This window comes from Mustela lutreola, chromosome 1, assembly GCF_030435805.1.
Source record: "Mustela lutreola isolate mMusLut2 chromosome 1, mMusLut2.pri, whole genome shotgun sequence".
Classification (NCBI taxonomy): domain Eukaryota; kingdom Metazoa; phylum Chordata; class Mammalia; order Carnivora; family Mustelidae; genus Mustela; species Mustela lutreola.
In genome coordinates this window covers 78,272,812-78,299,835 of record NC_081290.1, presented here as the reverse complement: position 1 = coordinate 78,299,835, position 27,024 = coordinate 78,272,812, and the positions used below count along the sequence as shown (strand labels likewise).

Genomic DNA, 27,024 nt, shown 5'->3' with positions numbered 1-27,024 from the left:
TGATTTATTTCCACGATCAGTAGTAAAGGAAAATACCTTAAAGGAAAAAGAATGTTAGCGTCATTGGAAACCCCGATCCGAAGAGAGGACACCGCTGCTGTTGCTATTATGTTTTCGCATTTGCTGATGCAAACAGGGAACCTCTCTATTCCCTCTCCATTACCTGCGGCTGGGGACTGGGAACTTTCCGCGGCAGAGTCCCTAGCCAGCGCCTCGGGACCTGCGGGGCTGTTCTCACTCTCACACTCACACTCACCCCGACCGCCAGCCGGGACGCGGGTTCCATCCCGCCCCTCCTGGCTGCCGAATGACGCACCTGCTTGACAGCCAGTTTGGCCAATTAGCGGCGACTCGGTGGGTGGTGCTCCTCACCGATTGGTTGGCAGAATGAGGGCGCTGCGCAAAAACAGAAAAGCGGAGCGTTCGGAGCTCAGAAACTGCCAGCCGAGATCACAGGCTGTAGGGCTGAAGCAGGAGGAGGGAAAGACTGGAAGGAAGAGAGACAGGTTAGAGGGAAAGAGGCTTGGGAAGAAAACAGCAGGAAAGAAACTGGTCATCACACTTATAGAGAGGCAGATGGTGGTGGAGATGAGGACAGAGAGACACAGAACTATGAAAGCCAAAAAATACAGATAGAGCGAAAAGAGGAGAAAATGCCAAGAAGAACATCCATCCGGAGAAATGAAGAGAATGAAAGTTTTATGCTGCAGAGCCGTTCTATGTTTTTCCGGCACAAAATTCTCTTGCTGTTTTTAAGCCCTTTTGCATTTGCCAGCCGTTGACATTGAGGCATGTTCAGCGGTGCCAGCAGCATCTCCTCTTCCTTCTCTTCCTCTTCATCTTCCTCCTCCTCCTCCTCTTCTTCCACCTCCTCCTTCTTCTCCTCCTCCTCCTTTTCCTCCTCCTCCTTCTCCTCCCATCAGCAAGAAGACAAACCGAGGACAGTCTTGAAATATCGAAATTTCCTCCTTGGGATTTGCCAGCGCCGCGTTGCGCCAAGACTGTCGGAATAAAGGACGCTGACTATTGTATTATTATTTTATTAATTGGTCAGTGGGAAGATTACAGATGAGGAAAGGGGATGCCTGTCACCCTTCCTGCGCTAAGATTGAAAAATGAGGCTGATTTGGGGGAAGCCCTAAAATGAAGCAAAAGGAATAAGATTTTTAAGGACAGAGAGCCACAGGAGCCCCCCACATAGCGCACTTTTATTTGTATTTTTTTTTTCAGATTTTTTTTTTTCGTGGTGGTGGGGGAGGTGATTGGGTGGCTGGCTGGCTGCGGGAAGCTGCTTCCTTTCCCTTTGGAGATGATTGTGCTATTATTCTTTGCTTTGCTCTGGATGGTGGAAGGAGTCTTTTCCCAGCTTCACTACACAGTGCAGGAGGAGCAGGAACATGGCACTTTCGTGGGGAATATCGCTGAAGATCTGGGCTTGGACATTACAAAACTTTCAGCTCGCAGGTTTCAAACGGTGCCCAACTCGCGGACCCCTTATTTGGACCTCAATCTGGAGACCGGGGTGCTGTACGTGAACGAGAAGATCGACCGCGAGCAAATCTGCAAGCAGAGCCCCTCCTGCGTCCTGCACCTGGAGGTCTTCCTGGAGAACCCCCTGGAGCTGTTCCGGGTGGAGATCGAAGTGCTGGACATCAATGACAACCCCCCCTCCTTCCCGGAGCCGGACCTGACGGTGGAGATCTCTGAGAGCGCCACGCCGGGCACCCGCTTCCCCCTGGAGAGCGCATTCGACCCAGACGTGGGCACCAACTCCTTGCGCGACTATGAGATAACCCCCAACAGCTACTTCTCCCTGGATGTGCAGACCCAGGGGGATGGCAACCGATTCGCGGAGCTGGTGCTGGAGAAGCCGCTGGACCGAGAACAGCAAGCGGTGCACCGCTACGTGCTGACCGCGGTGGACGGGGGAGGAGGGGGAGGAGGAGGAGAAGGAGGGGGAGGCGGCGGGGGAGGGGGCCTACCCCCCCAACAGCAGCGCACCGGCACTGCCCTACTCACCATCCGAGTGCTGGACTCCAACGACAATGTCCCCGCCTTCGACCAACCCGTCTACACTGTGTCCCTACCAGAGAACTCGCCACCCGGCACGCTCGTAATCCAGCTCAACGCCACAGACCCAGATGAGGGACAGAATGGCGAAGTCGTGTATTCCTTCAGCAGTCACATTTCGCCCCGGGCGCGGGAGCTCTTTGGACTCTCCCCGCGCACCGGCCGGCTGGAGGTGAGCGGCGAGCTAGACTATGAAGAGAGCCCAGTGTACCAAGTATACGTACAAGCCAAGGACTTGGGCCCCAACGCCGTGCCCGCGCACTGCAAGGTGCTAGTGCGAGTATTGGATGCTAACGACAACGCGCCGGAGATCAGCTTCAGCACCGTGAAGGAGGCGGTGAGCGAAGGCGCCGCGCCGGGTACAGTGGTGGCCCTGTTCAGCGTGACCGACCGCGACTCAGAGGAAAATGGGCAGGTGCAGTGCGAGCTGTTGGGGGATGTGCCGTTCCGCCTCAAGTCTTCCTTCAAGAACTACTATACCATCGTGACTGAGGCCCCTCTGGACCGAGAGGCTGGAGACTCCTACACCCTAACAGTGGTGGCTCGGGATCGGGGCGAGCCGGCGCTCTCGACCAGTAAGTCGATCCAGGTACAAGTGTCAGATGTGAACGACAACGCACCGCGGTTTAGCCAGCCCGTCTACGACGTGTATGTGACCGAGAACAACGTGCCGGGCGCGTACATCTACGCGGTGAGCGCCACAGACCGCGATGAGGGCGCCAACGCCCAGCTAGCCTACTCAATCCTCGAGTGCCAGATCCAGGGCATGAGCGTCTTCACTTACGTGTCCATCAACTCTGAGAACGGCTACTTGTACGCCCTGCGCTCCTTCGACTACGAGCAGCTCAAGGACTTCAGCTTCCAAGTGGAAGCTCGGGACGCCGGAAGCCCCCAGGCTCTGGCTGGTAACGCCACTGTCAACATCCTCATCGTGGATCAGAACGACAATGCCCCTGCCATAGTGGCGCCCCTCCCTGGGCGCAACGGGACTCCAGCGCGGGAGGTGCTGCCCCGGTCGGCGGAGCCGGGTTACCTGCTGACCCGCGTGGCCGCAGTGGACGCGGACGACGGCGAGAACGCCCGGCTCACCTACAGCATTGTGCGGGGCAACGAAATGAACCTCTTCCGCATGGACTGGCGCACTGGGGAACTCCGCACCGCGCGTCGGGTGCCGGCCAAGCGCGACCCCCAGCGGCCTTACGAGCTGGTGATCGAGGTGCGCGACCACGGGCAGCCGCCCCTGTCCTCCACTGCCACCCTGGTGGTGCAGCTGGTGGATGGAGCTGTGGAGCCCCAGGGTGGGGGTGGGGGCGGTAGCGGGGGGTCAGGGGAGCATCAGCGCCCCAGCCGCTCTGGCGGCGGGGAGACCTCGCTGGACCTCACCCTCATTCTCATAATTGCGCTGGGCTCGGTATCCTTCATATTCCTGCTAGCCATGATCGTGCTTGCCGTGCGTTGCCAAAAAGAGAAGAAGCTCAACATCTACACGTGTCTAGCCAGCGACTGCTGCCTTTGCTGCTGCTGCTGTGGCAGCGGGGGCTCGACCTGCTGCGGCCGCCAAGCCCGGGCGCGCAAGAAGAAACTCAGCAAGTCGGACATCATGCTGGTGCAAAGCTCCAATGTACCCAGTAACCCGGCTCAAGTGCCGGTGGAGGAGTCCGGGAGCTTCGGCTCCCACCACCACAACCAGAATTACTGCTACCAGGTCTGCCTGACCCCTGAGTCCGCCAAGACCGACTTGATGTTCCTTAAACCCTGCAGCCCTTCACGGAGTACGGACACTGAGCACAACCCCTGTGGGGCCATCGTCACCGGCTACACAGACCAGCAGCCCGACATCATCTCCAACGGAAGCATTTTGTCCAACGAGGTAAGGCTGAAGCGAAAGGACCACCATCTCTCATCTCCTCCATCTGAAAGCCTTCTCTAGCCCGGCCCTTGTATCTCTGGTGCACTGTGTATTTATATTTAGGATATTAACTTATTTGTATCTTTGTGGGGGCAGGAATTGGGGGGAGGCTATCCCACCCCTTCGTATGTAACCTAAACTTCGTGTTGTCCCTAATTTTCTGCGCTCCACCCCTCCACATTTACTTTCATTTCCTCCCCTTGGTGCTTTGCCACCTTGGACCCTCCTTCTTCCCTCTGGCATAGTTCCTTTAAAATCCTAACCCCTTCTCAGTCCTTCCCCTTTTCAGAATTCTGAGGGGAGCGAGGGAACTGCGATGGAGGAACTTTTTGGTACTGGCAAAGGTTTTTTTGCGTTTGTCCCAGGCATTAATAAAGTTAATTCTGTTTGCTTTGTTTATCGATGCTTTCAGTCGCGTGTAAAGTAAGCTATAGATTGTTTAACTTCGCACAGTTGTCTAAATTCAAATGCATGTTTTAGTGAATAAGTTATCAGATCCTTGTCCTCTGAACTCGGGTTGCAGAAAAGCCTTCAGTTCTGCTCTGGACAGCATTTACAGACGCTCCTCAAGTCCAACGCCCACACAGTGTGAATTTGAATGAAGTTGCTTTGGCACAAATCCCTGTAAGCGTAAACTAACAAAAGGCTTAAACAAGTGTTACCTTAAATACATCTTTTAGCTAATAATCACATTTTGCCACTGTTCTTGATAAATCACTGCTGTTGGCTTTCTTCCTCGAAGAATTTGGCTTGTCAATTCTGATTTCTTTTTAAAAATGGAGAAGTGGCAAAGTTGGAAGGAGGGAGGGAGGGGGAGAACAGAGTTGATTTATGTACAAGAAGGTTTGGAGCAGAAAAGGTGTGTGGATGGTGGAGGTGGGGAGGAAAATGCAGAGGGTGTTTGGAGGGGGATTATGAATTCCTTTCCTGGCAGGTTATTTTATTTATTTGAGTCTTAGATATTATTAATTGACTTTCATGAATATTTGTACAGCTCATTTGTATCTTAAGCACATTTTGAAAATAAACAACAAAATAATTCCATAAAATATCCAAACTTTTTCTTATTGAGCGTGCTGTTTTTCTTGTGTCAAACCAGTATGCACCTAAACACTTTTTTAGGCCACTGGAGAGTATACCTAGGTTGATTCTATTAGGGATAGAATAAAATAAACTCTATTAGTTTATGAGCCCTAGCTATGAGGTCATTTGCATTCTCTCCTTAATGACACACACACATGCACACACACGTTTAAAATTGGCCTTTTATTTTTGCAATTTTTTTTAACTTTTACTGAAAATCTAGACTGACATGTCTCTGCATTTTGCCCTTACCTTACCCAGTAATCACTAGGATGAGGTCTTAGAACAGCTTGAAAATACATAAAACTCCACACAATTACTTAAATTAGACTCAGTTCCTAACCTCAGAAGAAGACTATTAGTTAAGCCCTTAGCATTCAAATGCTCTTGATTTATTTATTTTTTTTCTAGACTAAACACCAGCGAGCAGAGCTCAGCTATCTAGTTGACAGACCTCGCCGAGTTAACAGGTATGGACTTTTTTTTTCCCCCTAGCCGTGTGTGGACAGTTTACTACCTACTAAAATTAGGAATTAGGTGTATTGTCCAATATTAAAATATAAGACGTATAAAGCATCTCCAGCTAGGTCAGAACATAAATACTGATTATGTTGGGGTTCCTAGACAATACATTAAAAATATGGATATAATTCATCTATATAAAACTTACTGAATATATTTAAATATTTTAATATTTTATCAATTTATACTCCTACACTGCTTCTGATAGCCTCCCTTTTCCAGGTGGATATATACTCTCTTTTATGAAAATGATATACACATATGCATAACGCTAATCATAGAATGACTAAAGTGACATGTCTTAAAGGCTCGAACTGACTGTTCTGCTCAGTTTTAAAGAATTAGGCTTAAAGTGATGAAAACTAGCTTTCTGCAGAAATAAAGCCAACTGAGAGGTTTATGAATCTGCAGCACCATTGGTGACCATGTGGTGGCAGAAGAATGTTTTCTGTGTTTCTTCACATTTTTTATTCTAATATTCACGTTTTTGTACTTCTAGTTCTGCATTCCAGGAAGCTGACATAGTAAGCTCTAAGGACAGTGGTCATGGAGACAGTGAACAGGGAGATAGTGATCATGATGCCACCAACCGCGGCCAGTCAGCTGGTAAGTGTGTTCAAAAGGCAATGCTGACTTTTAGTTTGTTGTTGTCGTTGTTAAAAGTAAATCTAGAAAGAATGATGTCCCGGGTAATTTTCTGTAGGTTCATGGTTGGTAAGTCCACAGGAAAATGGTGTCATCCTATGTTGATAATTGTATATTCAAGGGGGATTATAAAAATCTAATGTTCCTTTGGGTAAAGTTAGAGATGCGTTGTGAAATATGATAGAAAATGAGCTATTTCTTTCTTATGCAATGTTCTTTAGTGTAATCATATTGCATTAAAAAACCCTATAGATTTCTCACCTGGTCAGGCCTCAGTCTTCAGTCAAGTAAGGTATTATTAGACTTGTTTATGGATGAGGTAACTGAAGATGAATGAAATTAATTGACCTGCACAAAATCACAGAGAATAAGTGGTGATTGGGAAATAGAATCCAAATTTATTCCTTTTGAGAGCAATGCATTTTGTAAGCCACTGAGTATTGAATGAGAGAAGGAATGGTGATTAAAAGTCATGAATAGGCTGAAAGCAAGATTTCCAATGCTGGGTTCTTAGCTTTCAGGTCATTAGTAAACATTTCATAATGTGTATTTTCTCAGGCATCCTAGGCTTCCCCATATTTTCAACAGGGTCCCTGACCTGTCAAGTGTTGACTCTCATGTGTATTTGTATGTAAGGCTAATGATACCCCCTGATGGGGTTGCAGTATAATGCATATATTTTACATTGTTTATTTTACTTTTTTCTATATAAATTTAACTGTTAAATTTTATAAGATGCTGATAACTCTGTTTACTAATCCGTAAAGAAAACACTTTTAAAAATAAAACATATACCTTATAATGATGAAAATGATTTCACAATGGTTGAATTTTCTTCCCCCTTCATTTGCATTTCAACTAAGAAAGGTGCTTTTTGATTTTTTTTTTTTACTTTTTATTTTTTGATTGAGTTTTGTGTTTTTCTGACACATAAAGAAATAGAAAGGCAAGTTAACCTTTATAACTTATAAAAATGTCTATCACTGGGCCATCTCTAGATTCAACTCTGTTCACTTGATTTTGAGCTTCATTTTGGTTAATGATGTAACCACAGAGAGATAGAGCCCTCATTTTCAAGGTAACCTTGGTCCTAGAGCACACATTCCTTAACACACTTGGTGGACCTCTGAATGGTGCTGAGGCAGTGTGTCAAAGGGCAGTACCCGCCCATGGTCTCCTGGCAGCAGTGGTTACTGCAAGCCTCTCACTTGGCTAATGTGTGCTGTGTCTGAGGCTGCCTTAGCCTTGGGAAACACAGGCAGGAGGAGGGGGGAAAAAAGGCTGCTCAAGGGTCTCTTTATATTGCTGCAAGTCATTAATATGCAGACCTAATGAGACTTGAGAACTGCCAAGAATCCCCGGAGGTCCCTGCCCCTTGCGGGCCTTCACGCTAAGTGAACAGAGCATCTATTTAGTGTCTGGGAACCTGACAACAAACCAGATCTTGCCAGAAGTTTATATTTGAGTACAAAGTCCCTTTCATTTTTGGCCTATATATGGCATATGATTTATTGTTATCTTTAAAAAGCTATATGTTTAGAATTGTTCATTCCCATTCGTTTTTCAGGGTTTCTAATTTAAGTTAGCCTTTTTAAACTTTTAAAACAAAATGTTTAATATTTAAACAGTATCTGCTGCATGTTTCCTTGGGTGCATTTTATTCTTTTCCCACTCCCCCATCCCCTGCTTTGTTTTTTTCTGTAGCACTCCAGTCTCAATGAACATTTTAATTAGTTTAGTCCGTCAGACATAATGAGCTATAATAACCTAACCAAAGAAAGAGAAACGAATAAACATCTGCAAAAAGTGCTAAATTTGTAAGATGGTTGGGAATAGATTCTAATCAATGCGCCTTCCCAGTACCTATTTTATTTCTCAGAGACTCAATGTTGCCATTTTGGTAATGTTTCTTTCAAATTATTTGAGATGTCAAAGATTTAAAAGAAAAACGAAAATGCCAAATTGTGTCCTGGAAAACATTTTTAAAAAGCAAGGCAGTTTGTATTTTTCTTTATCAATAGCAAAAAACATTTCCCTATCCCTTTACATTCTTAAACATGAAAAGTGTTACAGAATTAATTTATTTTTGTATTTCTTTGGTGGTTCCAGGGCAGTTGCAACATACTGAGCACAATAATTGCTGTTTGAGAATTGTAATGACACATTTGTGTTAAGAAGTAATCTCACCTTTGTGTATTGAATAGCAATCAGATTTAATGTCTAATTTTATTGTAAGAATGCTTTTGAAGTGTTTTCTTTTTTAAGTATAAAACCCTAAATGCAGAAAATTGAAATACATTTACTTTTATGACTTTCTCCAGTTCACACTAATGTTGTGTACCATAAACTTTATAGCAAGCAGCTGTAATATTTCCTTAAAGTTAAACCCATTTCAGGTGAATAAGTAGCTCTGTTTTATTTTCTTGTAAAGCCAGGTATTGATGACCTTCCAATTTTGTAATATTTAGGAAATATTATTCATAGCACATCTATTTCCAGGTTTACGATACGGAAAAAATTCATACCATGACAAATTTTACTTAGGCAATTTTTAGGGGGAAAACACCAGGTTATCAAGGAAAAATAATACTAGAAAGTCATAGACCCTGACTTCTGTCTTTCAGTCTGTACCTCATTCCATATTACATACATTATATATACTACTGAGCTTAGTGCTTCACCTGTTTAAACTTCTTTACTTACTGTTTTTTCTCAATTTCTTTTCCTATGTTAACATTATTTTGTATTTATTTATTTAGATATGTCTTCTATTTATTCTTCTATGAATAGTTTTCTTTTTTGTTCTTTCTTCCTTACCCCCATTGCTTTTCTCCTTTCTAAGCCATTTGCAGTCACCAATCTTGTTCATAGAAGGGCTTTAAACACGGAGGCAGCTGCACAGAGAATCACATAAGCTTTTTCAGTTTTCTACTGCACCTGGCTCCATGTGTGAAATTCTTCGGCTTGACCACTGCTCTGTGGCATTTTCTTTCTATAGCCTTGTCAAGGTGCTTTCCGTTTTTTTCAGTGCACTATTGATGTATTGGTTAGATATGGCAGAAGTCCAGGGAGATGTGGTAAATATATGCATAAAAGAGGAAAATCACAAGAGGAAAATCTGATTAATCACAACTCAAATAGCCAAAAAAAAAAAAAAAAAGTCAAAGTGTACTTAAAAGAAATATAGTTTCACTTTTGTTTAGTATCTTATTAGATTAAAAGAATTTTTTTGTGATTTGCAACACTGATATAAACAGTTTAGTTGTATATTCTTAAACATTTTAACATTATTGCAGATACATCTGAGGAGATTTATTCAGTTGTAAGAATGGTTTTTGCCTCATTTTTAAATATTTGCAATATGCATACCCCTGGAATTAATTGCTCCTTCTTAAAAAGCATATTGAAGAAGATAACCCTAATAAGTGATTCTGTTAATGTTACTTGTTGTGGTGTACCTGAAAGTTGTCAAGTCACTCGTTCTTGTAAATTCTTCTTTCAGCGACAGTTAGCTTCTAAGTGTGTTTATTTTTTAATTAATTCTTGAGCTTGATACATGATACAGGTCAATATTAGGCTATACATAAAAACAAATAAAATGATTTGAATCGTCAGTATCTTCAAACTAGTAGGTAAAGTATATCATGAAATGTGCTCAGCCATTGCACAACTATTACATTATCAACAAGACAATTTATGATTTATCAAAAGTACAAATTTCTCTTTCCCAACTCCAGTAAGAATTTAGATGCTTGTTGATTAGTGTCTGGACTTACAAATAAAATGAATTTACATGATTGTTTTCAAAAGCTTATTCAGGTTTCTGGTGAAAACCTGAACTACAATTGATGTTACAGAAAGATTTATAATTGGAAAAATATATGACAAAATATTAGATAAAATAGAGAAAAATATAAACATTTTAAATGATAAGTAGGGAGAAATTTTAATGTACATGTTTTGACTTTTTCACGAGTGAATTATGCTGATAAATATCTGACTATGAGCTATATTTTCCTAAAAATTATAGCAACTTTTGTGGTTGTAATTAATATCTCTCCATTTTTTTGGTGCTAAGTGGTTAAAGGAGGACTGGAAATTTCTTCAAAAAATTCAGTATTGATTTTCTTTAAAATTAATTTATCATGTTATGAAAAATTAAACATTTTTATGAAACTTTGGTGCATGAGGAAGAAATGTACCCATAACTTCATATTAGTACATTCATCAGAAAACAGCACAAATTGAATACAATTATAATATTTTTGAAATGACAATTCATTCTCAGTGGTACTATTACTGCCTCTGACTATAAGGAACAAGTTACTTGCTGGTTAAAAAATATGTATTTTAAAATTGGTCTAAATATATCTTTGCATTAACAGGCAGTCTATCACGTCAGCTGTCATGCCTTGTAGAACAGATTATTTCTGAGAAGTTGTAAAAATAAATAACTAGGAGAAGAAATTTCAAATTATATATATATATATATATATATATATATATATATATATATATATATATACATATTTCTTAGAAAATACCAAAACTTCAAAACTGAGGTTTGGTTGGCCTGTATTTTTCTGCTGTACAAATCTTATAGGTTCTATAGTAAGGGCATTTGAATAAGAAAAACTAAAATCAAGTTAAATTTATTTTCTCTTGGGACTTCAATTTGAGATATTAAAAAATTCCAAGAGCAATGTGAAAGGCATGCATTTTAATATGTCACCTGCCCTATAATACCAGGCATTCCTGTATATCATGTAATTTATCACAATAAAATTGAAATATAATTCTGTTTATTTGGTTATTAAAGAGTATGTTTAATGGGCCTGGGGATAAATAAAAAAAAGGTAAATACTGTTAGTCTTTTAGAGACTCCCTGAAGTGAGGAATGATTATAAGAACATTTATCTGTTCTCAAACTATTTATCTAAAAGGCAAATGATTTGAAATTTATTGATGTACTGTTTTTTATTTTTCTTTTAATTTTGTTGGTATGTCTCATATTTTTTTCCTCATGAGAAATCGGTACACTTGTTTTATAAGTAAAACTGGTGAAATATATTCATGCACAATTTGTGGCACCAAATTTCTCATTCTGGTCGTATAAAGCTGTGTGTTATTACTATGGGAATCACACTTTAAAAGTACTAATTCATAAATACACTAAGAACATTATTTACAAGTGTTTTCTTTCTTCTGTCAAGTAAGATTATTCTTCCAACAAAACTTTATGATATTTCACATTTTTCTTGTTATGCACACGATATATTTTCTGTACAGTTTCTTAACTCATGAGAATTTGATTACATCATCTAAGGGAATTTTAACTAGCCTTTAATAACTAAAGAAGCCAAAAACCAGAAAAATCATTAGCTTCAAGGAAAAAAAATGGGCAGAGCTGCGTACACACTATCTATAAAAACCAGTCCTACTGAAAGTAACTTCTAATATAATCAAACATTTTAATAATGTTGAGAGACTAGTTTATTACAATCTTTCTATAAGAGAGATGATCATATTTAAAAATATGAGAGTCTGGGTACAGGTGCTCAAAAAGACTTAGAAGATTATTAATGGTTCTGTGTAATATATTTAAAATGATATTTATCAGTCCACGTGAGGAAAACTTGCATTAACACCAAATTTGCATTGTATACCCATCTTTATTAGGGTCTAATAATACAATTTGATCTTACTATTTGAATTAATTCCACCAACTTCAAATTTAGTGCCTTGAATTTAATTTACAAACAAATGATTGCTCATAATAATTGGACTTTTAACAGTAGTTCCATCTATCAAAAATTCTTCTTTTCTCTATCACACTGCAAATACAGAGCAGTTCTAGTACAGTATACAGTATTCAAAATACAAATCTCTCTGGTTCTATAGCTTCTGCCGATTTTGTATGTCAATTTGTATCAGGGACATTGTCCTTCCCTTACTCTTTTCCTTTATACATAACTCCTTGAAGAAATTGGATAAAAAAACTGAGCTACTCTGGTGTCTAGAAAAACATTGACTTGTTTTACATGCTTTTTTAGTCTGGGTCCTTATCCTGGTTTCAGCTCACGTTTTAAGTTCCTCAACAGTTCACTGATCAGTAATTTATTTCCCGGTTTATGCATGACAATTATCAATGGAACATTATAATCGAAGTCAGACTCGGCATTATACATAGTTTACTTTAAAATAAAAAAGTCATAAAGTGACTAAACTATTAATAAAGTGAGATTAATATAGGATAAGAAGCTTTGTTTTATTTCTTTAAACATAATTTACATAGTTCACTGTTCTGAACTCCAAAATACTTGTGGATAATCTAGACGATTAATACTCTGAAATTTTTTTTCTATATTTTATTCATATAGATGTTACCATACACACATAAACAAGTAAAGCAGTTTGTGACACAATACCATCAGGAATTTATAAACTAAAACTGACTCAAGAGTTCAAATCGCTCATGGTATTTATAAGAAGAAACAATCAGATGGGTTCATTAAACAAATATTAATCTGTCAGTTAAAAAAAGAAATCTATACTCATTTGAGAGTTTCTTTTATACAGAATAATCACACTCAAATTACTTTAAATTGATCCTGTTTAAAAACAAGCACAGTAAATGTGTTGGTATGTTTAGAAAAATATTAAAATGTGATTTGGGTTTATGTACTTGTTTTTCTGCGTGGGGTATTTAACAAAATAAATATCAAAAAGTATTCTATAATGCTCAAAAATTGTTATGCTTTGCTTAAGAAACTGAACTTTCTTGAGTCATAATCAGGTAATGTTGAATAATCTTGTTAATCTGTGGGAGACAGTGAAATTTGAAGATTTCATTTGAAATCTGAATATTCTCGGATTAGTAGGGAAACAGTTCTTTTGTTGACTAGGACAAGTGTTTTTCCAATATGGGACAAGTAATAAAGCATTTGTCAATAGTATCTGTACCTGACTCAAAATACACTTGATTACCCTGGTTTCACTAATTACAGTCGTTTGTTCTGGGTTTGTCTGCTGTGGTAAGTGATAATTGGTTTGTAGTAATATGGGCTACCAGAATGTCATTAAAATATACCTTTTAGGGTCATTTTCTGAGAACCTTAGGAAGCATGCTTTTGGCCCCTCATGTAGTGTTTCATTCTTGTTATTTATGAGTTTATCAATTTGAGTGCTGTATTTCTGTTGAATTTCACTTTTTTATTTCATATCCAGATTTCATAATCTATATATCATCATTTGTGCTTCACATAGTTCGATGCTTTTGTCTCTAAAGAAGAAAAAATGTTGGATGTCTTATCATCATTAGAGATTATGGATTATAAAAGAATTACCCTGTGCATTTTTCTCTCTTATGAATTTCACCAGAGATTAAAAAAAAAAAAATTGTCCTTTTTCTACTCACCATTCCCTAGTTACTTAAATAATTTAGGGTCAGACTTTTCTCCCAATACTCAGAGAATTTTAGAAACATCTATCTCAGGGTCCTCTTTGCTAGAAGTCTAACCCTTTGGAAAACAGTACAAAGACATATTTGGTTCTTATGAGGTTAAGGCAAGAAAATTTGGGCAAACCACATTCACCCAGAACTCTTTATGTTACCTGTAAACTCTCACATTAATGAAACCTGAATCTGGAGTTTCTTTTTTTTTTTTTTTTCCCCTGGTTAAAGGTATGGATCTCTTCTCGAACTGCACTGAGGAATGCAAAGCGCTGGGCCACTCAGATCGGTGCTGGATGCCTTCTTTTGTCCCCGCTGATGGACGCCAGGCTGCTGATTATCGCAGCAATCTGCATGTTCCTGGTATGGACTCTGTTCCAGACACTGAGGTGTTTGAAACTCCAGAAGCCCAGCCTGGGACCGAGAGGTCTTTCTCCACCTTTGGCAAAGAGAAGGCCCTTCACAGCACTCTGGAGAGGAAGGAACTGGATGGACTGCTGTCTAATACTCGAGCGCCTTACAAACCACCATATTTGAGTAAGTATTACATAAAAGGCTTTATCAAAGTATTCCCTTTGAGGGAATAAGTTCAACATGCCATTCTTCTTAGTAAAAATAGAGTTCAGGTTGTTTTCCAAAACAAGATAAAAGTGACTCTTGGATGTAGGCAGCACTTTACTATGGAAAAATGAATATACGTATCAGGAAGACAGGTTCCTGTGTTAGGACATGGTTGTTGACAACAATCAAACATAACTTTTGATGCTGAAAACATTTTCAAATGTGTTTCATATTTCCTTTGAATATTGATCTCTTGTTTACTTGATTTCCATGTGTTTTTTTGGTTTTTTTTTAAGATTTTATTTATTTATTTGACAGACAGAGATCACAGGTAGGCAAGAGAGGCAGGCAGGGAGAGAGAGGAGGAAGCAGGCTCCCTGCTGAGCAGAGAGCCCGATGTGGGGCTCGATCCCAGGACCCTGGGATCATGACCTGAGCCGAAGGCAGAGGCTTTAACCCACTGAGCCACCCAGGCGCCCCGATTTCCATGTGTTTTGAAGGGCTTAATTAAGATGGAAGAACATCTCTTGACACTTGAGTCACTGTGAGATTTTATTTATTTATTTTTTTGATGCCAGCATTATCACATAATCATCCTTTTTCCATAGTGACATTAAACATTTTAGGCTACGTTAGGAAATCAGTGCAGCCATCACTTTGGTCATTCAATGTAATTTAGAAATATGTTGATATGGAGTAAGTCTCTGATCAGACTCAGAGGAACTATGTGAAGGAAACATAGAAATAAAGCAATAATCTTCATTTACTTAAAATAATATGTTCTTCTAACATGGAGACATTGAAACCTGTATTCAGCTCTTTCAATATTGGGACCATATTCTCTAAGTGGATTATTTTATACGACCATTGTGAAAATAAAAATGCTTAGAGATTTTGTAGTGTATTTCCTTTGAGGATCTTGGCAATGAAACAATCCTATATTCTCTACTACATAGTTATCTTTTCCTTAGTTAATGGGTAAATGCCACTGACAATTCAATAGGTTGGTCGAACCATATAAACTAATGTTTGATAAAGGTGAAGCTCATAAAAACTCAGTCAAAAGATGACTTTTATCTTAAATAGCAGCTCCAACATACATGATGTTTTCTTTCTTTCCTCTTCTAGTGTAAAAAGTCATAGAATCATAAGCTAGGAACAAAAATGAGACAGATTGCTGATGTGTCATTTCTTTTATGATTTATGGATGGGAGGAAATCGAAAAAATACTGAAAGGAAAGAAAAAAGCTAGAAGAACATATATTTTAGCTCTTGTGAATGTAAAGATGAAAGGCATTTCATTGAATGCATTGGGGACAAGATTGCTACTCTAGACATTGATAAGTCCTATGAATAACGGAATAGATCTGCCACAGGATATATACATTGTGATGGCAACAATGATTAAACTGTTTTATGAAGGATCGCCCCTAACTTTTCAAATTACTCAGAAATACCATTACCCCACACATGATATAGTAAGTATTTTAGCATTTCAGAACCAAATAATTGCTCCTAAACTATTAGGAGTATAAATATAATTGTATAAATACAATATGTATGCTGTATATTGTATTGAGTATAAATAGTTGTTCCTAAACTATGCTCTCTATAAACTATTGATACTTGTTTTGCTTTATCTTTCGAAGTTAAAAAATACAAGGAGAGCACATATACTTAAGGGAAGTGTTGAAATGTCAAACATAGTAACTATGATGAAATTTGGATGCTTGAGTCCTAAAGTTTAGCTCACACATCTGCACACATTAGTGATTTCAAATAGCCTAAAATAGTTATATGTGTTGCTAGAAATCAAAGAATGCATATTTTATTTAATTAAGAAAATTAAAATTTGTTTGCACATGATGCAGAAATGGTAAAATAAGTTAGGTTTTAAAAACTATTTTATTTTTTCTGTGTTAGCCAACTCACACCACTTAAAATTTAGGGTTTGGGATGAAGTGTGACCTGGCTGAAAAATAAGCAGAAATAGAAGTATTTTGTTGTTTTTACTTATACTATCCTTAGTTCTTCATAGAACTTCAGCTTTCAGGGTTTAATGCTGTCTTAGACTCACACAATTATCTTAAAAATTATATCATGGTTCTGATTTAATAGACATAGACAATTTTATGGTTAATTTGATGGTATAAACTACAAATAACATCCCTGACCATTTTGCCCTCCAAATTCACATGAGAATAGTTGTTAATACTTGTACTATTTATCATCAGGCATGGAAATATTCTCACCTTCTACATTGAAAAGAATGTCCCTTACATAATTAAACTAAGAACTTGGCACCTATAACTTGTTTTTAACCAGAATGCCTAAATAATTATTGGAGTAGTAGTTTTCTTTTGTTGGACATGCATTTATTTTTTTAGTGAATATAAAGTTTACTTAATCTGAAGAAAGTAGCTGAATATTTATTTTTGTAGAGCTCTAAAGATAAAGCCTAATGAAGCTACCACTGTCATTTATAAAATGATCAGGAAATGATAATGCTTAATAATACAAATGAAATCATTGTCTATATCCAGGAACTTCCCATTTCTATACTTCTGATTATCAAATTTAAAATTAAAAATCACAAGGAACCAACTTCTACACAAAAGCACGTGTATGCACATGCTAAAAAACAGTTTGTGTTTTTTAAAATGCCCAAATACAACTATGTTTCCTTTTTCTTTTTTTTATAATGTGTAGGGAAAGATCCACAAAGATGATGCATTTAATGAAATGGAAGTTATTTTTTAAATCAAGAATAGCAATTCAAACTGGTTAGTCACAAGCACTATGAGCATGCTTGTTCTTATTTTTGTTATAATGTCGTAATTTGTTAATACTTTGATGAAAACCGAAGGGATACACTGAAAGATTAAAGAAATAAATACAAACGTGTAAAAAATGGTTGTATTCAAAACTCAGTGTTTTGACTTACCTTAAAGTGCGAGTGAATTTTAGCGTAGCTTTACCTTTTCAAAGTCATAAAAAATACTAAAATATCACCTTAACTTTTAATAAAAATTAATCACTGTTTTTCGCACTTATTAAAATAAAACATGAAAAAAATATTACCTGGAGTTTAAAAATAATACCACATTTTATTGTGAAGAATTCAAGAATTTCTTTAGTATTATAGACATCTTATTTAAAATAACAGTATTTCAAATGACACAACGTTATACAGAAAAAATAAGGAACATAAAAATGATTTAAGTTCAAGAATATAATACATAAAAGCTATATTATTAAGAAAATTTAGAAAAACCCAATAGTTAACACAACACCTAAATAGGACTCTTGCAATCATTTTTACTTATGATTTTGACTTCACATTTTGAACATCATTGCTTACAACTTTTGTTAGTAAATAAGCATATCTTTTGGTTCTAATCAGCATAAACAGTACAGTAATAAAGGTGTAAGGGTTCATTGGAAACTTGCTGATTTCTTGTCAATAAACCTAATCAGTGCCTAAGAATTGACAACAATCAAAAGTCAAATAAAATGAAATTTCACCTAAAATACATTTGTGAAAAATCCTTCTTTCATTTATTTAAAGGGTCATACAGTAATAAATTATACTGAACGAAATGAAAAACATACATTGACATAATAATTTTTTAAACCCTTAATCCATGAAATTTTCTAGACTCACAGGGCTGTAGGGAACTATTTATTGAAGTGTCATGGTTCATCCTCTGTTCACATTACACAGCATTTAGACTAGTCGGTGTGTTCCAAAAAATTACTGGTTTTCTCCTGACCTAATTTTATTTTTGCCTACTTTTTGAGTCCTTTTGAAACTTCAATTCAACTCAATCTTAACATAACACAAGAAAAGATGTCGGAACTTTGAACCATCCCATTTGAAAAATTGCTGACATTTTACCTAGACTTTTTTCAATAAACATCATTTTGAGAAAGTTCTTTTGGGCATCTATGTTATTTCTATGGTGCACTTCAAGTTTTTAGTTGATTAAAATTGTAGAGCATGTTTTAAAATAACAATCCCTTCATTGTCTCAATCTGCCTTCTGTGCGTTTTTGTAATTTAACTCAATAGTTTGGTAAGAGCATACATAAGATTCAAAATAAAACAACTTTTCTTATTGGTACACATTACCCTCATATTTACAAATCCTTGTATATGTTTTCTCTGGGATTTCTATATTCCTGTAACGTCATAAACATAGCATCAGTTTATCAAATAATGAAGTCCATAAATAAGCATTATTATACAGGGCCTTTTTAACATCTGTCTCTAGGTCCATACATCACTAAATGAATGGACATCTTTTTCAGGATATTATTTTCCTAGTACATATGTTAATTTTAGTACATATGTTCCCTTTTTCTTCAAGTTGTGTTACTTTTTAATAATATCTTATTTCTGAGGCTTTCGCTTCTCTCACTCTTCTTTATAAGAATAGCTCTAGATTTGTGAACCTAACTTTCTCACTTTTTTAGTTTAAATCTTTGTGACAAATCCCTGGTCTTTGAATCACACCAGTCCTTCTGTTTTTCATTAAATTCCTTTGTTTAGTAATTAAGAATTGATCTCTCATAATTAAAGTAGTTTACTCACCTCAGTTTTGTGAGCAGGAAATAAATGATAACTCAGGGTCAGGAAAAAACCCAATCCCAGTTCATATTCTCTGTATATCTACTGTTAGATTTAATGTTCACTGAATTTTATATTTTACTTCTTTGAAAAATGATAATCTATTCATGATTTGTATTCTTACTGCAGTTAGCTGATGCAACAGCTGCTTGGAACCTTCCTGTAACTCCAGATAACTGAGATATTATCACATTATCTTATTTCTTCTGTAGTTGTTCAGTAATGGTCTACCTCAATTAATACGACTTCAAGTGAAAGCTATAAAAATCCTTCTGAGGTGGATGTTCATTTTGCATCTACACATCTGGCAATTTCTGTAAGCATTTTGTTCACTTTCAGACATCAGTGCTTCTCAGTGACTTATCACCTGTCATTTAAAACCTGTGCCTTTGGGTGCATTGGAACTGGTTGGTATCCAATACTCTCTTGGCGTATTTAGACTCATTATCCAGCTATGCATGTTATAAATGCTAAAAAATTATGTGATAAAAAAATGAATGAATGGCTGAATGAGTATTTTGAAGTACCCAAATAATCTTTAATGCTGTCATTATACTATCATTCACACACACGTCTGTACACAGTATTGTTTTGTTTTTTTCATCTCTAAGCAAACTTTATTTTCTTCCAATTTTTAAAATATGTTTTAAATTAGTTATCCTTCTCTCGTGGCTATTACAATACTACAAGTTTTTATAACGGGAAAGAGATTGTGAACTCATTCAAAATATTGATATGCACATATCCAAGGTGCTTTGTAAAATATGATGGAGTTTTTCAATACTCTGAGATTTTAAACACCTTTTGATTCATTCTAAAAACTTATATTCTAAAAAGGTGTTAAATTTGTTTCATACTTGTTAACTCTCTTAGAATTTAAATACTCCCTTTCGTACCAGATCTTTGAGATAATCTTTCCTTGACATATTTTACTTACTAGCAGCTTTCATAGTTTAGGTCTTATCTTTCACTTCTTTGTAAAGCTAATAGATACAAATTTTCATCTAGTGTAGTTACTTATTTTTCTTATATAATTCCCATGTAGGAATTATTTATTTGCATGTTATTAATTATATTTTTGAACTGACAGATACTTGGCTAAATAAAAAATATATTTAAGGTTTTTAGAGAAGACTTAATTGAAAGAGGTAATTAATATCTTTACTCAATATTTTATAATCCTTAGTATATGAGTCTCCATCTACTATTTAAAGAAGTTTATTTCATGTATACTTTGCATTTTATTGAGCTAACATTTAGCATGTTAATATTATTTATATACCTCATTTTATATTACAGATCATTTCCATCTTCTTTCTTATTTTGTAATTGGAAGTAAATCCATATAAGCACTTGCCCATCATGTGATCCTAACAAAGGAAGATTATCAATTAAAATATAAATAGAATTATTCAATGAAAAGGATTATCTACTTGGGATTTTTTTCCCCTGGCTCATCATACTGAAGATGTGTGGGTCAAAATTCAAATGCATTAAGTAAAGTAAAGAATCTGGAATATATAAATTCAATTGCTTATAAGCATCATTAAACATTATTTAATACTCAATGTGCCAGACAATTTTTGGGTGAGTCTGCTTCTTCTAAAGTCCTTTTAATAGGAATTAGATAGCATCATTTAGACAATATAGCTTGGAAATTTGGACTGTGAGGTTCATTGTTCAGGATTAAATAATACTATCAAATTAGGACTAAACTCAGCATAATGGGAGTCAATTTAATGTTTCCCAAAGTATAATAAAAATCTTGGAAGTTTTCTATCGAGATCCAATAAGACTCCCTAATGACTTCATTAGTGGTCCCTAATCACCTACATCAGTTTAGGTGAGGACAGCATGGAGGATTTGAAAACACTGAATCCCAAATGTAATTAAACACCAAAGGACATGGATAAGGACAAATTATAAACTAGAAATTTTCACAGATAAAAGTCAGGGTTTTATTTCTGAATCTTTCATCAGTACATTTATGACATTATACTTGTACATTATACCTAGGCACATACCATTTTCTTTTTCGTAGGAATATCTTTCTTTTAGCTATGAGATTGAAAAGATTATATGCGAATTTAATTTCAACATTTCCATTATCTGTACAGTAGAGTGTTATTACAAAACTTCCATAATCTGTAGAGTGTTATTAAATTATCAGTGACAAAAAAATTATCAATGATAGCTTTTAAATCATTGAATTGGACAGGTGATTGTAAACATATTTTCTGTGTTCCATTTCATGATTCTGTTGTGTGGATACATTTGTGCATATAGATATCTCATATAGAAACATTATATTTTTAATATGATTTAATTTTTAATTTTATCTCCCTATTATTTTAGCATGATTAAGTAATGGTTCCTTCATTATCAGAAGCTGCTAAACATCAGAATAGTGGTTTTTGAGAAACAGATAAGTGATGTAATAAATTTTGGTCTGTTTCTTTATTTTTAAGATGCTGATTGTACTTTTTGAGAATCAGTGTATTATAGTAAAATTAATCATGACAGTGTGGAGGAAATAGAGGCCTATATCCTGAGGAAAACATTATTGTTACTGTTTGTAAATATGTTATAATAAGTAGGACTTTTTTCCTCTTTTCATGCTGCTATTAGACACAATCCTACCCTAGATTTCAGTATTACCTGTGTTGGATATTCAATGGTGTATCTTACACGTACTAGACAAGTGAGTTAGTTTGTCATCTAGTGGTGTAAGATTCATTTTATGCCAATGACTGTATTTCAGCTGCAAGTTAGATAAAGACTGCATTATTCATAAAAAGTGTTATTTGTAAATATTCTTTGTTATGATTTTCAAATAAGTGTCTTAAAAAGGAAAAAAGACCCAAGCCGGGGAGAAATACATAAATAAAATCAGTATCAAATATATATTTCTTGAGTTTAATTTTGAATCATGCTGGATAAAGAATAGCCATAATGAAGGGAGTCTTTGTGAGCTCACTAAACATAACATTGGTTTTTGTCTCAAAGTGCGACACCTGGTAGAAAGTTCTGAGTCAACAATGACAACAGTATATAAAGTGTACATAATAAGTTTCTGGAATACACTTGATCGTGTATATAAGATAAAACATTTCCCATGTAGGTTTAATCAAAATAGTGTTAGGAATTGGTCCATAGATATGAAGGTGAATGTTAAATAGTTTAACTGTTGCTGTCGTTTCATTCTTACAAAACATAGAAAATCTGGAGGCTGACCTATAAAATTAATATGAAATTATTGTGTTCTTTCTTCCCTACTGTTAATAAACCTAATGCCAAAACTAGTCCTTTTGCTAGTCACTGGTGGTGTGGGTTTAAGATTTATTTGCCAGAGAAGTACTCATCAGATGATTATATTGAAGGTCATGAAATCAAGATATGTTTTGATAGCTGTATCTTGATTCTTGAATTACCTCAATCTTTTTGATAAGAACAAAGGTAATAGAAAACAATACTACGTAGAACCCACAGAGTTCTACTAAATTATACTTTTAAACATAAAAATGATGGATAATTTCATGCATATACAAAAATTGAGTAGTACTAAACTCTCCATATTCTCCAGCCTGAACAATGATCAATTCTTGGCCATACTTGTTTCATCCAAATGCTAAAACACTATCTTTTCACTTAGATTTTTCAAGCAAATCCAGAGATCCTACAGCTTACTCCATTAATATTTCAGCATATGTTTATTAAAGATTAAGTTTATTTTTAACATAACCACAAGAACAGTATTTCTTTAAGGAAAGTTCTTACTATCATTGGTTGTCACATTATTATTCAAATTCCCATAGTTGTTTCATAAATATTATTTACTTTTACATTTATTATTTATAATTTTCTCATAAATATTATTAATATTACCTACATTTTATTAACTTGATTCATAATTAAAATAAACTCCATACATAGCAACCCATTTTTAGTTTTTTATTTTTAAATTTTTATTAAAGTATAAAATACACGTAGAAAGGTGTAGAAATCACAAATGTATAACATAAGTTTTCACAAAATAAGCTCACTTGTATAATCAGTGATCCCAACATTAACTTGGTACCATGTCCAGTAGCCAAAAAGTCCTAGTACTTCAAAAAGTACCTCAAAAAACCCTGTATTCTGTCCTCTTCTACTACCACCCCAGGAAGTGTCACTATCCTGACCTCAAACTAAAAATGAAGTTTTCTGGGTTTTTGAATTTATATAATTGAATAAATGAAATAGAATATTTTTGTTTCACTAAAATATAATAGCCAGATATTCTCTCTGATAATATAGGAAAAGCAATCAGCAGAGCCTAAAATACACCAATATGTAAACTAAAAAGACAAGTTAGTTAGCATGTACTCCCCTTGAACATGATTGCTCTTAACTATTTTTGGAATTCTTACCATGTCTAGTTTTTCACAAATGCTTGGTACCTGTCTTTATATCTTTCTTATTTGTGGAAACATTATCTGTTAACTTAGTGGTATTTTATAAAAGCAAATATTTAAATATGTTCATTTGAATACCAGATTATATGTCTGTATTTCACATTTCTTTGAGTCTAGGTTAGAGGATTGTGGCAAATTGGTACTCAGGATGCTAAAAGGAGACTTACTAAAATAAAGAGATTAACCTTTTGGAAAATGGCATATCTAAAGAGAGTTTAAAAGGATTGAGGGACTGTGAATTGAGAAGAAAAGGGGAGAGGTGACTTAACAAATGTTAAGTGTTTAAACAAATACTACATAGATAAGGATCAGTTAATCTGTCTTTATTGAGAGCAGAAAGGAAAAAAATGGATCTATATTGCATCCTGAGAGATGTGAATTACACATTATGGGAAATATCCTGACCCTGACATTGGTATTTGCTCCTGAGAGATGTGGAAACGCTTTACCTAGAGAGCTTTACAAACTACAAACGTAGGCATATGTCAGCTGTGATTTGGTAGAATGGCACTTTCTAGCCCTGATATGTATTTCCTGCGGAATACGCCTTTCCCAGCACTGAGGCTGGTGAAGGAGTGAAGAGGATGAGGCTCGGTTTTACTGGAGGACAAAGGAAAGGCAAGTGAGAAAGCCTAGGTTTTTATACATTCCCTTCCCTTTCTGTTTCCGTGTAGATGGCTTGTATTCCTGAAGGATTTTGAAAGGGAAAAAATTGGATTCGTAAAGCCTTTTTTGTCCCCCTCACATTGAATTGCAAAGGATGGTTAAATATCCAGGACCAGAAATTTAGAAATCATAGTTTTAGAAGGAAATTTGCGGTCATGTGTATAGGGCAAACGTCGAGTATAAAATGTCTATTACATTTATAAATATGTAGAAAGATACGCAATATATAACATAGATCATGTCTTTTGAAAGTATGTGTTACAACTTAAAAATGTATATAATAATAATAAATAAAAGGAAGACAGATGACTAGATTTTAAATATCTGACTTTGTCAAATACTGAATCTTCATTGAGCTGCTTTATTTCTCTTATAATCAGAATTCTCCACTTGTGGTATCATTTTATCTTCTGCTGAATTTTAAGGAAAATCCTTGATATCAGTTACTGTGAAATGGCTCACGATTAAATAAAAAAATGAAACAGACATTAATAATGATTCAACGTTAAGTTGCCTCTTTTTTTTTTTTTTTTTTTTAAAGATTGTATTTATTTGAGAGAGAAAGAGATAATGAGAGAGAGCAGGGAGAAGGAGAAGCAGGCTCCCTGGAGCAGGAAGCTTGATTCCAGGACCCTGAGATCATGACCTGAGCTGAAGGCAGATGCTTAAACCGACTGAGCTACGCAGGTGCCCCAAGTTGGCTACTTCCTTAAACCTAGTAGTAACATGTGCTTTCTTAATTATTTTGAAAGATATTGCAACACACTGTATATGATTATTATATTTTGGTTACTTTGGAGAGTAAATTAAAATGTAGCATTGGCCTGAAAACAGAAATCATGAATGAATTACATACTTAAGAAAAATAAAATGAAAAGAAAAATAATCAAATGGGAAATTGTATTAGCTAAATATTAAGTCTAAATCTAATAACAGTAGTAGCTACTATTGAAGGTCCATTTTACAGGCAAGAAAAGATGAAATAAGACACGATAAAGGCACTGATTTCATAAATACACAACCAGTGTTATAAGGTGATAGTTATTTTTATCTATCAAGGGTAATGAAGTAATTTTTGAATTATATATAGGAATAATTTGTGATTATATAAATATACTTAATTATATAGAACCAAAGGGGCTGTTTGGTATTAGAGAATGTAAAAATGCCTTTTATTGATAGACTGGAATGAATTCTATCTCCTTTGAACTTTACTAAGCTAAGTATTTGGGAAATCAGTATTTTTTAATTATTTATGGGATGGTGTGAAGATAATTATTTCTCAAATTATAAGAACAAAATATTGACTCATTGAAATACTGAGAAAGGTAATTTTTTTTAATGCAGGCTTACTTAGAATTATTTTTAGGAAGTACTTGATATTAAATGATTTAATTTTCATCTCTCTCATTTAATATCGAGCTTGGAATCTAGGGACATAATTCTTGGGAATTTAAATTACTTGCTTTGTAGGAATTCTTCATAGAAATTATATTTTCATAATGCTTATAGGGAAGTTGTGCTAATATATCTAAAATGGGGAGATATAATCTTCCCCTTAAATAAAATCATTTAAGATAGTTTATAAAAAATGTTATATTGCTTTGAGGTTAATTTATTCTATTCTAATTTATTCTAATTTAATTTAATTCTATGCCCTTTATTAATCTTTCAGAGTTTTTCATATTTCAATTACTTCCTAATTTCAGAAGGATGTTGATAGGTCCTATTATTTGTAATACTATTATATATTGTAAAGTAGTGCCATGGCAGTGTAGAAGTATAAGGAAAGTGTTTAGTTAGCTGTTTAGGCATGTCTTCCCAAGCTACTGACAAAAACAGGGTGACCCACATTCAAGAAAACTTATTGTTGAGATCCTGTTATATTCCAAGCATAGTGGTTTTCAGTTTTGTTCGCCCTAGAACTATATTACATAAATGTTTTCTAGGCCAACTATATAGGAAAATGATTATGGCTCATGAACTCATAACCATCACATGCGAAAATAAGATTAATATCTTAACTTAAATACATATGTAATAACGGAATCAATTGAAATACTTGAGAGATATCCAGGAGGAAAACAGAAATATTATGAGAAGTTTGGTTGAAAAAGTAAAGGGCATAAGGTCAGGTTCATTGTTAGTGATCATATATAGCCTTATGCATCATCATTAAGTAGAAGGATACAGTATCTTCTGCATAGATCGACATACTCAGATCAGGTCATCTCAGTGTCACCTGCTCTGTGCCAATCTAGAAGTACGCAAATATATATTTAATTATTGATATCTCCCCACCCTATACCTCATGCTAACTACCAGCCCTCTTTAGAGGTAATTTTGGGGAAAAAAAAGAACCATATTATGACACTAGTAAAAAGTTCTCAACTCCCTCTTTAAGATGTGCATGAAGCACAACCTTACTTACCTCATTGGATTGTGGTCTTGGCAAATACTTGAAAAATATTCTAGTTTTGTTTTCAGGGTAAGTTTTCCCAAGCGTCACCAATTTTATCGATTTTGACTTTATGATAACTCAAAATTATTTTCAGCAAATACCACTTTCTGATTTTGTTCTTATGGTATATGTGTACTTCCTTTGGACTTGTAGCCCATGATATAATTACAAGAGTAGGTCTTTATATCTGTCCTCCTATCAGAGATGTGATGTGGTATAGTTAAGAGCTCCGTTGTAGGGCTGATCTGCCAGGGTTCCAATACTGATCCAGCCAGTTATTAGCTGGGTGACTTCTATAATTTCTTTAACCTTCCTGTAACTCATTTACCTCATCTGTGACATAGATCCTCAAAAGCTCATTGTAGAGATTAAATTATTTAACATATCTGAAGCAGTGAGTGCTTGGGCCCACAGGAAGCACTCATTAAGTGTTCAAGGCAACCATATATTCAGTTAAAATTGGAACAATGACATCAGCCTGAGTATGGAGAAAATTAAAATTCTGGCTCAAATAGAACTAATTATGCTTTCTTTTACTCCCAGAGAAAAATCAGACTCCAAATGTTCTTTT

General features: G+C 35.9%; 1 protein-coding gene across 2 annotated transcripts in view; it reads left to right on the top strand.

The window, feature by feature from the left end:
• The first annotated feature begins 422 nt into the window (after positions 1-422).
• The window catches only part of PCDH10 (protocadherin 10), a 61,324-nt gene continuing 34,722 nt past the window's right edge, over positions 423-27,024 (top strand). For both annotated transcript variants that reach the window (XM_059168680.1, XM_059168688.1), the window contains exons 1-4: positions 423-3,940; positions 5,474-5,532; positions 6,084-6,190; positions 13,914-14,219. In XM_059168680.1, the coding sequence (XP_059024663.1) occupies positions 1,310-3,940; positions 5,474-5,532; positions 6,084-6,190; positions 13,914-14,219 (3,103 nt within the window). In that variant the 5' untranslated portion in view covers positions 423-1,309. The remainder of the gene's footprint in view (positions 3,941-5,473; positions 5,533-6,083; positions 6,191-13,913; positions 14,220-27,024) is intronic.